The 13854-nt window shown below is 40.2% G+C and overlaps 1 protein-coding gene across 1 annotated transcript in view; it reads left to right on the top strand.

Annotated features, from left to right (window-relative positions):
* Positions 1 to 13854, top strand: part of smad3a (SMAD family member 3a) — a 38160-nt gene that overhangs the window by 15273 nt on the left and 9033 nt on the right. The window contains exons 2-5 of the mRNA XM_030414699.1: positions 10498 to 10691; positions 11069 to 11203; positions 11999 to 12124; positions 13295 to 13507. Coding sequence (XP_030270559.1) covers positions 10498 to 10691; positions 11069 to 11203; positions 11999 to 12124; positions 13295 to 13507 — 668 coding nt within the window. The remainder of the gene's footprint in view (positions 1 to 10497; positions 10692 to 11068; positions 11204 to 11998; positions 12125 to 13294; positions 13508 to 13854) is intronic.

Below are 13854 nucleotides of genomic sequence, written 5' to 3'. Positions count from 1 at the left end.
TCAAGACGCTTGTCCTCTGTACACAAAGGTGATCAGCTAACTAGTACCAGATTCAACTGAGATAGATTAGAGATGAGATCCTTTATTAATCTGTTTGAGAAGAGGATGTGAGAAACCAAATTTAGTGTCTGTCTATTAGTGTCTTTTGTTGTTTATTGTTGAACTCAGATATCTTCATTCTTGGTATTGTTAGTATTTGTTTAACTTTCCTAACCCAAAATTGGAGAAAGAAACCTGAATAAGGTCAATCTGTTGTCATGAAACACCCCTATCCTTGAAGAATCTGTCCACCTGACCAAAATTGAACATAGATGCTTCCCATCTTAACTGAACAGGTATTTCTAGAGTTATTGTTGTTTACATAACATTTAGCCGCCAACTCCAACAATCATATTGTGGAAGAAAGACAAAGAGAGAGTTTATGGAGTGTTTTGCTGCTAAGAGGACTATAACTGTGATTATTTTTATTTTTGTAATTATGTAATGTCAGTAATTCTGTGTAATTCTGCAGTTGCAGATTATTTGAATGGTGGCACAACAGGGGATTAACCTGTGATAACAGATGTGCAAAAACAGATCCAATCTGGGTTGAAACAGCATGACAAAGGTGTCCCATATAAAAAGAGCAAAACTGCAGTAGAAGAGAAAATTATTCACCAACAATCCATCACAAAATAACTCCTGAAAGGTGTCAGGTTTCAAAACGTCTTTGCAGCCCCTTCTCCAGAATTAGTGAATGATTTGTCTCTTCACATGTTTTTATTGGACAGCAGCAGCCCTCTGCTAAATGTCATTGGGCTGCAGCCCTGTTGGCCATGGCATGACAGACTGGCCACAGACTTTATGAAAAGCACAAAGGCCATTTCAGCCCCACACACCCCCACCACACTCCCACCCTCACACCTCACTCACACAGTACTGGGACGGGACAGGGCGGTCAGGATAGTGGGACAGTGGGACAGACGGAGGAGAAGGAAGGGGGGTTTTTAGGGGCCCGGTCACAGACACTCTGAGCTGCCCTGAGCTGTCGAGACAGTCTGCCAGCCCTATTGTCCAGGGGCACCCTCCTTCCTTTATCCATCACCCACTTTGTCCTCCCCCCTCTGTGCTCTTATAGGACAGTTTGTGAGTGGAGATCCTCGTGTTTACTTACACTTGCAGGCACTTAAAATAATTTCTTTTCACTCTTGAATTAACATGAGAGTTTAGTCTCTTAAATAAAGTGAATATACAACAATTTGATAATGAAGGGACGTTCAGCTTCTCACAGCATTTGCTGGCTCAGATTTTCAGTTGAGTTTGATGCTTTGCAGAGAGTTGTAAAAAGTCCATGTCAAAAGGTCTGAGCCCACAGTCAGCGAGTGTGTGTGTGTGTGTGTGTGAGTGTGTGAGTGTGTGTATGTTTGTTTGTTCAGCACTGCTCGGACCATCGCCAGCTGAACACACACACACACACACACACCAGTGTATAACTGTTTGTGTCTCTGAGCGTAACTGGGCATGCCTCAGAGTGTTTGTTTTGCCCCCTCCTCCTCCTCCCTCCTCCCCAGCTCAGTGAAGCTCAATCTGCTCTGTCTGAGTCTGTTTTATGAGTCACCCAAACACACACACACACACACACACACACACACACACACACTCACACACACTCACATTTGAAATGTGTGTATCACTCTTCTTCACACTCAGCTCTTTGTTTTCCATTCAAACATTCCCTTTGCACAGATTATTACAAAATGCGGCTCTTTCAGAAGTAAAGCAATTTTACCTCCCTCTTCCTCTTCCCTGTGTTTGTGTTTGCGTGTGTGTGTGTGTGTCCTTTGTGTATAGGGACAGATTGCACTCTCTTCCATTCACACACAAACAGAGCTGGTTGGGCGTAAAGGTCAGGCTCAGCCGCAGCCTCAGGTCATGGAGCACTATGATGTTGACACAATTTCCCCTGTGGCAAAAAATCTATACCAATTTGTCCCTTTCATTTTTGAACATCAATTGTCTCTTGACAGAGAAACGTCAGCACTGTGGATCTTGTTCTCTGTCAGCAAGGGGATAAGATGGCCTAAAGTAACACTTGCATGCTTTAACTAGCCTCACATGTTGTTTCTACAGATGGGAATAAGAATCAATTTAGGACAGAAGAATGGAGCTCATGTTTTTGTTCTTTGGGTTATCTAGTCAGTGCCTGTGCAGTTGTGCTTGCAGTGAGTCTTTCATCTATTTGCCTTGATCTTTTTCAATCCTGCAGTCTGTATAACCTTGTGCTGGAAGGTTAATCTGTTATTCTATTGACTATAGCAGTTAACTGGCAATTATTTAGATAATTAATTGATTTATCCTTAAAGTCATTTGTCAAGCAAAAACGCCAAATATCCCCCAGTTGAAGTCTTTAATGAAAATCTCATGTTCTATTGGGCACGTGACACAAAATCACATATATTTTGTGTTTGATGGGGTGACTAGGGGCTACAACGAAAACACATTTTAATTTTCAATTAATTTTCTTATTATTTTCATGATTAATATGTTCATCTTTTTTCTAAAAAATGTTTTAAAAAAAGAAGTGAAAAATGCTCGTCATCAATTTCAAATCAGTGTGATATATCACATTTTCAAACCTGCAAACTGTAGTGTGAAATGTGGAGCTAACATCACATAGGACTCTGAGAAACTACAAGGAAACTATTGACAATTTTCTGACATTTTAGATACAAAATAATTTGATTAATTGAATGGTGGATTGATCGATAATGAAGTTGCAGCCCTTATACCACACAGTGCACCACTTGTACTCTGAACACACTTATCTAGCTGCACATGCTAAAGTCAGTCTTCTGCACCCTAGAGTTATGCAATTTTCATGTTGAGGTTTTGAGGTAGTGCAGTTTGCTTTTTGGTGAAAGCCAAATCTGAGGTACACAACAAAAACTATTTACACAGTCAGTGTTGCACAGAATGTGTCTGATGGAAAAAAATAAAGCTGTTCCTTCCTTCGTCGTGTTTTAGCGTCACTTTGTCTGTAAATAAAATCAGCCTGCGGTGATCTGTGGCGTGTTGACTGCTTTCTGGTGGAGCTAAAGGTTGAAAACTGTTGGCCTGAATTCTTGGAAGCCTTCAGATCCCAGCCATGTCCTTCAAATCTTCAGTCTGGAACACACACACAAACACAGCAGGGAATGCGGGGTCATGGTTCTTCCCCCCTCCTGCCTCCCTCTGCCACATAGCTGAAGACTCTGAGCTCCAAATCATTTTAAGTGTTTTGGAGAATCTGAGGTTGGCTGTTTAGACAGTGCTACTGACTCTTCCTCAAAACAACAGGCTGAGACTTGATGCTGGTGCAGGAGTGGTTTTATTGTCAGTGAGGTGCACCTCATTCAATGTGCCGTCATAAATCTCAGTGAAGTGAGTAATTCAGATTGATGGTGTGTGTCTGGACCTGTCTATGTGCTGGATGAGCACAATGTTTTGACGGTTGCTGTTTAGAATTGAATTAATCCAGAGTGAACAGCCATGTCCTTCACATACCGTGGACCAGTGGTCCTCAATAGGCGGCCCCCGGGCCGCATCCGGCCCGCCGGCCTCCTGTTTGTGGCCCCCAAACTGTTATTCCTTCACTAATGTGTTTTGGTTGGGTCAGCACGTGTATACCGGGACTTGTCTCCATGCCAACGATACACAGACCGCTGGGTCACTCACTGCTGCGAGCGCAATTTTTAACTTTCACTTTCGTTTTCGGAGCAGTTCGCATATTCACATTTTGCCGGTTGTAAGAGATTGAAAATGGCGTGCTCCAAATAAACTGCTAAAAAAAAGGAGCCAGTGAAAACCGGCAACTCAAACTCAGTAAGGACTTTAAATTCGCATTAATTCTCCCTCCAACCAGGACAAGATCCAAGTATCTCAAACGGTGATGATGAGATAGCCAATTGAAGTTTAACAAGTTCTAGTCAAAGAATTATCATGTTTTTTCGCACATACTGATAGATTTACAGACGGGGACTCTCTTCCGGCAAACACCCTTTCACGCACGGTGCCAAAATTTGTATCATCCTTGTTAAAACTCAACACCATTTAATCACAGAACAAACGACGTGAATTAACCCACAACCATATTACATATCATCTTATTCACGAACCATAATTACACCAACACCAACAGAATACTCAAGAGTCATTGCGCCACAGTCCACAAGGGGCGTTACAATATGCCAGGAGAACCTGTGATGAAGATTTCCAATTTGAAACGGCATTATGAGACGAAGCATAGGAATTTTGAAGAGACATTTCCTCAAAATTCTGAGGTAAGCACAACACAAATAAATGCACTGAAATCGTCATATCAAGCTGCAAGCAGGATTCTTGTCACATCTATGACACAACAACAAAAAGCAACAGTGCTCACTTAGAGTGGTGTGGATTTTGGGTAAGCACAAGAAGCCGTTCTCAGATGCAAAAATAATAAAATAATGCATGACTGAAGTGATGGACACAATGTCTGAAGGCAAACAAAAAGAGGAAATATTCAACTATGTATTTTTATTTATGTTAAAATGGAAATGACATTTTATTTTAGTTTGTATTTTTCTTGTTGTTTTGAATGAAAAGGACAAAAATCTTTGTGGCCCTTTAAGATTTGTATTTGAGTACCCCTGCCGTAGACTATACCAATCAACTTAAAGGTACCCAGAAACATTTTTTTACCATGAGTAGTGCTATTGAGCAATATTTTGACGAGCTATTACCTGTCCTTTTTGCATTACACGTATCCATCAGGCTTTTTTATGAGCTTTATGGTGATGTAATACTCATACCTGCTGATAATATGTTTTTTCCCAGGAAAGTAGGGATGTCCCGATCTGGTTTTTTTGCCCCCGAGTCCGAGTCCTAGTCATGTGATTTTGAGTATCTGCCAATACCGAGTCCCGATCCGATATTTCTGTAATACATTAAAAAAATTAAGAAGAGTGAAGAAACAGATCCAGGATGTCCCTTATTTGTTATTTTATTCACCTTATTTTATCATTTAACGCTTATCATAGGTGTGATTGGCAAAGGACAAAAAAGCCGGAAAATATATACGGCTCCACTATGTCTCTCTTTACATTTATTTTGTCCCGTTGTTGGTTTCAGCTAAAAAGAAATTGTTCGCCCCACAAGTCCAACCTCTTGAGCATTAGAGAACTCTTTTACCATTATTTTCTATATTATTATAGATTTTTTATGGAAACAGAATCTGTTTCAGAAGTCAGTGGGCCACATGACATGGAAGCTGTTGAGAAAAAAATCATAATTTCTGCATATTAATATTCATATAAAATAGAGGAAGCACTAAAATACAATAAAAACAGCTGTGTCTCATTTCTCCAGTTTACTAATACAATTTGCTGCTGGATTGGAATCACTGGGTCACATGACATGGAGGATATGGATAACACTGCAATTATTTTGTATTAATATATTTTTGCTAAGTCATTTAATGACAGTCCCCCACTTTCCAGCGATTCAGTGCGAGGCTCTGGGAGGTGAGCTGACACTGGGTGAACCTCAGTAAAGTCGTGGCTGGACCCGAGTGAATATCCGCCGAATATCCAACCTGAAACTAACTTCACCCCGGTTCGATGAGTCCCCTGCTGCAGCCTTTGAATAGGATGACAAGGATTTCAGTCACTCAACTTAAACGGTGACTTGTAGAAATTATACAAATAGCAGTAATGACAATAATAATCGATGTAAAGATATTTTACGGTGTAGTGCTTTCACTCTTTGCAACTTAAATTCGCCATTCGCCTGTGATATTAAACCTACAAAAATCATGTCTCTTTTTTGCGGCGGCGCTGAAAATCCAGCAGCAGAATGCATATAGGGGAAACACCGACACATCAGATAACCTTCTGCAACAACTGCAGGCTCTTTGGTGGAGCTCTGCTTTGAATGAAGTTCCATCGTGACAAATGAATGGACTACTTGCAGAGTGACATGAAGACATGAATCAGAGGCACAAAAAACGTTGACAGTGACGGCCGGTCATTATGTTCACCAATACCCGACCTGTGCCTTGCACACACACATTTTTCCCATTTGTTTTGAAATATTATAGTTCTGATAAAAAATAATGAGAATAAATATACATATATATTTATACATATCCGATCCCTGATCGGGATGTAACGTCCGATTCCGATTGAGTCTGAAACCACGTGATAGGATCAGGACATCCCTACAGGAAAGCAAAGGCTTGAGTGACTCCTCGAGCCTTAACCTAACTAACTGAACCAGTGAAGAGAACAAGTATTAGCTTATCAGATCAGATTTAAAATAAGCTTCCTGTTGGCAAGTAAAGGTGTATTTAAACAATTCACAATAGAGCTTAAATTAATGGTTTCAGTTGTTTCTTGAAGCAAAAATGTATTGGTTCCTGGTTGCTGCCCTTTACGCGTCCTATATAATTTGTAAACTGACTCTTAGTTGTAGAAAACACAATATTACTCACCGAGTATAGACTGTGGTGATGAACCCGCCATTGGCTGTCTATTTCAGCTGGCATTCTCCTCTTTTCAATCTGCATTTTAGTGTTTTAAAAATCCCCATCTCTCAGGGCACAACAAAAACAACCTCCAAGCTAGCAACCTGAAAGTAGCACCTTAATACCGGTGCTAACCCTAAACTAGTTGCTAACGGTACCATCTTAAACAAGATAACAGTTTCAGTCTTTGTTGTGGTGATATACCAGTTTGAATTCTTGCGCACGCCTCCCCACATGCAAATGTCACCACCGAAACAACTTCCCCACTGTTTTGATGCGCTTTGTGGTGCCAAAATCGGTTGTGATTGGTTTAAAGAAATACAAACAAGCCAGGACATTTGCCCCCAATAGCAGAATGAAATGTGGGTGCAACCGCACCTTTAATTATGTAATCCACATGCTTTCATACATTGTAATGGACATTTTCGAGGCTGTTTGGAGAATTCTGGCTTTGTCAACTGATCCTTTTGTACAGTTGTTATTCCAACTAAGACCTTAAACTTGGCATGTATATAAATGGACATGCCTTGACTCTCCATTGACTTAAAATGAGTAATAATGGCAAATTGGCGATGTTAGTCCACTGTAACTGGTGCAGTGTACATTATTTGCATTTACATTTAGGGCAGTTAGCAGACACTTTTGTCCAAAGCGACTTACAAAGATCCTCTGCTGCTATTGTATATGCACATGTGCTGTTCAACTGTTGAAGTTGATAATGTGACTCATGCCATACTGTTACTGTAACTCCTTTCTTTAAAAACACTGACTGGAAAAAGGTTTTACAGAGAAAAGGACACTCAGTACTGTAGGACACCAAATAGCCAGTAATGCCGATGCAGTTTGTGCATGTGTGTCTCAGCCCACGCAGAGTCTAGCCCCACCAAACGCCCACTCAGCAGCAGGGACCGAACACACATACCACTGACATCAGATCAGCTCTGTCTGACCATTTAACACATCGACAGTGAAAACGTCTTTTTTCTGCTCCAAAAGACCACAATAACCCTGATGTAAATACTGCTTCTAAAGCCATATTTTGTGGTTAGTATCAGAGAGGTTGTGGTTATTTTTAATTGCACTGTTATTAAGTAAATATCTTGTTCGCTTCAGTCAGTGCTGTAAGTGTCCACATGTGATCACTGTTCCTCTTTGCAAATGAACTACTCATGTGTTTCCCTCGTGCTATCATGAATTTTGAACAATTTCCTGTGATTCACTTTTGCAGTTATTTAGTTGCTTCATAAACTGTGTTCCCTTTCTAGGTTTATTGTATTTTGTCCAAACCTTGTAAAACAGGGTTCCAAATGAGTCAGTGAGTTAAATACCAGTTAGCTTTAGTGGAAAGTTAAATGGCATTTTTAAGTGAGTTTTGTGGGTACTTACAGAGGTATCAAATGAGTCAGTTGCTGTAGCTTCAGTCACAAGTAAAGACTAATGATGCAATCTGGTAAAGGGAAACTGTCAATAAATCACAAATATAGAGGCTCAACACAGGAAATTCTCAGTAGAAAAGAGGAACAGAGTTGACCCTCACAAACAAAAGTACATTTATATAAGTGTTAACTTCACATCACGACAAGCTGCAATAAAACTTTTTGAAAGGCAAAAATATTTCCTTTGCAGAGATTGAAACTATTATAAGTTTGTACTTGATTGCGTAACAACCCAAGGTGTTCCTGTTTATTTGTGTAGTCTAAGTATCCAGAGCAGATTGTGCTCGTGGATACAGCCAGATCTCTTAGTATTGTTAAATGTTTTCTCCAGACACTCAGATGAAAAGAGTAAAAGCCAAGCTTGGCTGTTTGTCCTTGATTTTAAAGCCTGAAGTCTGGGACTTCTTTGATCAGACACCTTTGTCAATGTTGCATTTGTTATGTAATGTTCTAAGCCGTGATATACTAGAATTTTTAATATGATTATCATTATTATTATTATTATTGTTGGCCTGTAAAGTACAATAGTGACTTCTGTTAATTATAAGGCACTAAATAAATAATTCTGCTTGCCTTGTCTGTTTTTATCACAATGTTGCTCTCTTCCTTTTCTACTTGTCAGCAGTGATAATCTGCTGTGACTCACTCCGAGAATTGACATATAAATATAATGACACGCTTCAATAGAGACCGATTGTATGATAAGCAAGACACCATTTCTGATGACCCTGATATCATTTTATGGTTGACGGAGCCCTGCTGACTTTCAGTTCTCCAGTAGAGGTTGTTGGAGCAGTAAGGTGTAAAGCCTCAAGACACGGCTGCGTTGTTTGTTTTTTTTAAACCACCAGTTACAACTCAATTCCACAGGGTTTCTGGGTCTTCAAACTTCTTTTTAATTTTGTAAGTATTGGGCCTTGATTAGGGTTTGTACAGTCTTAATTGCCACAAACATTTTACCTAATTTAACTTATGCATCTATAACTGCCAAAGTGAGTCCTGCTCTTCTGAGGGAAGGAGCACATTTCTGATGTTAATGAATGTTTCAACCTACAACTAAATCTAACACTGTGTTTTTATTTACTTTTACTTTACTCATCACATAGTGTGCTCTCACTTTACGGATGTGGTTTTCAGATCTGAAGTGTCACTAGCTCTCCTCCCATCAAAGTTTGCCTCTTCAACTGTTCGCTTGTGAGGACATAAGTGTTCAGACACCATTTACAAATTCAAGACACCCTCCCCCTCCAACACTCCCAGCCCCTTTTTTAAAGTACAGAAGCAGTGAATGAAAGCTTCTGCCTTGAAATATTAAAAGACTGTTCCCTGCTTGCTGGATGTACAATGGTTGACCCAGATGAGGCACGACTGAGCTTTCAGTTGGACTGTACACAGAGTCGTTTTTATTTAGAACACACATTTGTCCTTCTAAAGGGCTTTGGCTTATGTCTTTGACCCTTCCTCTGTGTGTGAGAGTGTGGGGGTGAGGCAGAGAGATAGGAAGGACATATGTGGTTGTTGCCTCTTGCATAAGATGATAAGTGTGTTACTTTTCCTCCTCCATGGGTCATTGTCCCCAGAGATTACAGGCCACAACCCCATTATGACAATGTAGCAAACTATCGCTCATTACTGTCTTGCAGCCTAGATCACCATCCTGCTAACAGTATTGTTTAGCAGATGACTGCAGATGTTATTCAAGACAATGAAATTCCTGTCATACATACTGTAATCTCATTGTTTATTATTATACGTCATAGTCGGTGCACACACAGCTGGAAGCCTCATCAGTAGGAGGGAGGGTCAGAGCTCAGACACAACAATGGTAAACACCACACCTAGTGATGTACTGTGAGTTTAAAAATCTTTATTGATACAAATTTTTGGCACATTGTAAACACAACATTTATTAGACTCAGCATTTTTGTTGATTAAGAGCTGCACAGTAATCTTAAGTGCAATATCCCTATTGGACAAGCTGCGATTTCTTAAACTGTGTGACGAAGCAACATTATAATGAACTACTGTAGTGTTGCAGAGATGCACTGGCTCACATGTTTGTGGGTTCAGACCCCGACAAATGTCAATCATGTTATCGTGATTTTAGTAGTTTTTTCAGTGATCCATATCGTGCACCTTGAAAAGTATTGAAAATGGAAAGTAGTAAGAGAGCAGACAGTAGTAAAATTGTGATGAAAACATCACATCAACAAAACGAAAGAAAGAAAAGAAAAAAGGATTATTCCCAATAATCGCAAATCATATCACATTGACATCTGTCAAAATAATCACAATAGGATTGATGTTATACCCAGTCATAAAGGGGTGTTAAATCTCAAACACATGAGACAATTACCACATCAGTAACTGTTAAAATCAGACAAGAACAATGCACCTATAGATGTTATAAAAGATTAGATGGGCAATATGAAGTCTTTTATTTTGACTGAGAGACCTCAAGCAGGAATGACTTACAAAATGTTGCAGGTTATTAACACACCCTTCTATTTTTCCCTCTTCATTCTCTCCTCCTGTCTGCAGGTCTCTGGATGGCCGTCTGCAGGTTTCCCACAGAAAAGGTCTCCCCCACGTCATCTACTGCCGTCTGTGGCGCTGGCCCGACCTGCAGTCCCACCATGAGCTGCGAGCGGTGGAGCTGTGCGAGTATGCCTTCCATACGAAGAAGGATGAAGTGTGCGTCAACCCATACCACTACCAGAGAGTAGAGACGCCAGGTATGACAGCTTGGAGTGTGTTTATTCCTTCTTCATATGTTATTGTGGTTTCATGGCAAGCACTTGACTTTTCTGTTTGGGCCCTTTTCTTTGGAACGAGCTACCTATTTTTCCAAGGCACATTTTTTATAGACTTGTTTTTATCTTGAGGTCTCATCCAATATTTGTCCTGTGATTTACTGATGCTAACTCTGTCCAATTTTATTGTTTTATTGCATAATTTTATTGTTTTGATATTTATTATTTATTTAATTGATATTTATATTTGAATTTTTGAATTACATATTTGTTTATTTCATCCAGACATTTAACCAATCACTGTTGCTATGTTCTAAGAAAGTGCTTGGTCTATTTGTGTGTTTTTGTCCATTATACAGTACTCCCACCTGTGCTGGTGCCCAGACACACAGAAATCCCCAGTGAGTTCCCACCTCTGGATGACTACAGCCATTCAATCCCTGAAAACACCAACTTCCCTGCTGGCATTGAGCCCCAGAGCAACTACATACCAGGTACCAGCAGGCTGCGGACCATGACTCACACTGAGAGTCAGAAACCCCTTTAACCAAAGACTTGTATGAGAATCTTTTATACCAAGTCAGATTATCCTCCACACAACTCTTTGGAGTCAGTGTCAGAGCACAGAGGCAGAGATGACAGGGCTATGACTGGGTGAGGCTCACTGAAACCAGAATCTCTTATGAAAATTGCCCCCCTTTTTTATAGCACATACAGTACAATCTTTACTTTGTAATGTTGTGGTAGGAGTGTTTCCACTGTAATCGGGGAAAGTTTTGGAGATCAAGAAGTGAGATGTGTGGAAGGCAAGCTAGCTAGGTAAGCCAGTTAGGGAAACCTGGACTTGTGTGAACTGATGGTGGATCTGAGTGCCTCGTACATGTTTCCCACAGACACAGTAATACATGCCATGGATCTGAACAATAATTCAATAATTGTTATCTAACATGACATCAACATACTCCTCCACACCAGTGTTGAACATTAGATAACAATCAGGCTTCTTTTTTATGAAACCTGACAATGAGTTTCTATCAGGCAGCAGAATTCCGTACAATGCCAAATTAATGAAGAAGAGCAAGTCAAAAAGAGAAACAAATAAACTGTATACTGTAATTTTGCTGTATCTGATATTAATTTCATGTAATGTATTTTGTTCACTTCTTGTGTTCCTTTGTTATTGTTTCAGCCAGTCACTATATGCAAATAGAGCTTTCCTCTAAATCTAAGTCTCAGGAAACTTTGCCATAAATGTGATGAGTTGCTGTCTTTGTGTGTGTCTCTCTCAGAAACACCACCGCCCGGCTACCTCAGTGAGGATGGAGAGACCAGCGATCACCAGATGACCCACAGCATGGACACAAGCTCCCCCAACCTTTCACCCAACCCCGTTTCACCCACACACAGCAACTTAGGTAAGGACTGTGTGTGCGTGTTTGTGTACCTTCCTGTCTGTCTGCCTTCTCTCACAGACAAATGTTTCAATAGTGTATCTCCCCCAGTGGGAACTCTCTCTTTGATTTAACTCCATTTTTGTAAGAGGAAACCAGGTGATGAAAGAAGCCTTTGTCTTCTCTTCACCCTGTGAGCCGTTGAAAAGACCGAGACACCATTCAGCCCACACTAACATCAATAACAATATCCTACGTTTATTCTATCAGGATGGGAAACACGCCAGGGAACTTGGCTGGAAAGCTACTAGTGAAATAACAAAATCACACCAGTTTCATTTGGCAGTGCCGTCCAGCTCTGTTCTGGACATCAAAGTGAAGGACACTGTGGCCATGTTGAGGGAAAAAAAAGCAAATTACGAGAAGCAGTTGAAGTTACTGAAAATTATCATGGATAAGCCTGTAATTAGACAGTTTTGGCTCCAGCGTCCCACCAGTGAGGGCTGAGTTTCCACATTTTGTCTGGTAAAAGCTTCTGGGAAACAGAGTATGGGTTTGACATTTTGTGACGCAAGTTCATCCTAATATTTTCTTTGGTTGTGTTTTTCTTCCCCCTCAACATCCACCTCAGCCCCTTTTCTCCCCACGTTTTACCCATTTTTGCATCTTCCTTGCGTCCAATGCTCTTCAATTCTATTTTCTCTTCCATTAACAAGGTTTTCTGGCTATTGTGTCGCTGATTTGCACCCTGTTAATCTCGACACATGTCTCCTGTTACCCATTCGTTTCCCTCCTGCTGTATCATTTCATGCATTACATTTCTTATTGATCTGCACTTTCAGCCTGTCTCTGGACTCTGTCTGTACTTTCCATTTTGGTTTGATGAAAGTAATCTGGGGCTGTATGATATGAATTATTTTGACAGAATTTACAGTCATGATATGAATGATTGGAATGATCATTTTTGCATCTACTTTTTCATTTTCACTGGAAAAAAAACTATGTCTAAAAACTAAGTCATGATGATGTTTATTTTTTTTCGGTGAGTATCAAACAAACATATTTTCCTACATCTGGAGATCAAGATTTAGTGCCCAAGAGATCTCTGCAGCAATTCAGCACTTAATTATAGTCATATTTCATTTAATTGTGCCGCTGTAAAGCAAACTATTACTCTTTCCATCTCTCTGTCAGACCTTCAGCCAGTGACGTACTGCGAGCCGGCCTTCTGGTGCTCCATTTCCTACTACGAGTTAAACCAGCGAGTAGGAGAGACCTTCCATGCCTCACAGCCCTCGCTGACAGTGGATGGCTTCACAGACCCCTCCAACTCAGAGCGCTTCTGCCTGGGCCTGTTGTCCAATGTGAACCGCAATGCAGCTGTGGAGTTAACACGCAGACATATTGGTATTTACAGAGTTTTCCTACCATTATGTAAGCACAACTAATGTAAAACTGTGGAAAGAATCACAACTAACCAACTGAATTTTCTTCTTTAGCAAGTTTTGGCTTAAAGCTTTGATGGTCTTTATTTATTATCAACTGTATTGTTTCCAACTTGTTGTAAACAGATATGTTAATAATACTGTGGAAAATGTGTGAAATTTCATGTTTTCTTTACTGAAAATAATGTGTCCTCACAGACAAAAAGAAAATGCAGATTAACATCTGCTCTGCACATCTGATAATTTATCCAGAATCACATAATACTTCCTTTTGTGCTAATTCCAAGTAAGATGTTTCTCTTTATTTGC

Source organism: Sparus aurata, chromosome 4, assembly GCF_900880675.1.
Source record: "Sparus aurata chromosome 4, fSpaAur1.1, whole genome shotgun sequence".
In the NCBI taxonomy this organism is placed as follows: Eukaryota; Metazoa; Chordata; class Actinopteri; order Spariformes; family Sparidae; genus Sparus; species Sparus aurata.
The sequence above is the reverse complement of the archived record's forward strand: the minus strand, read 5'-3'. Positions and strand labels throughout refer to the sequence as shown.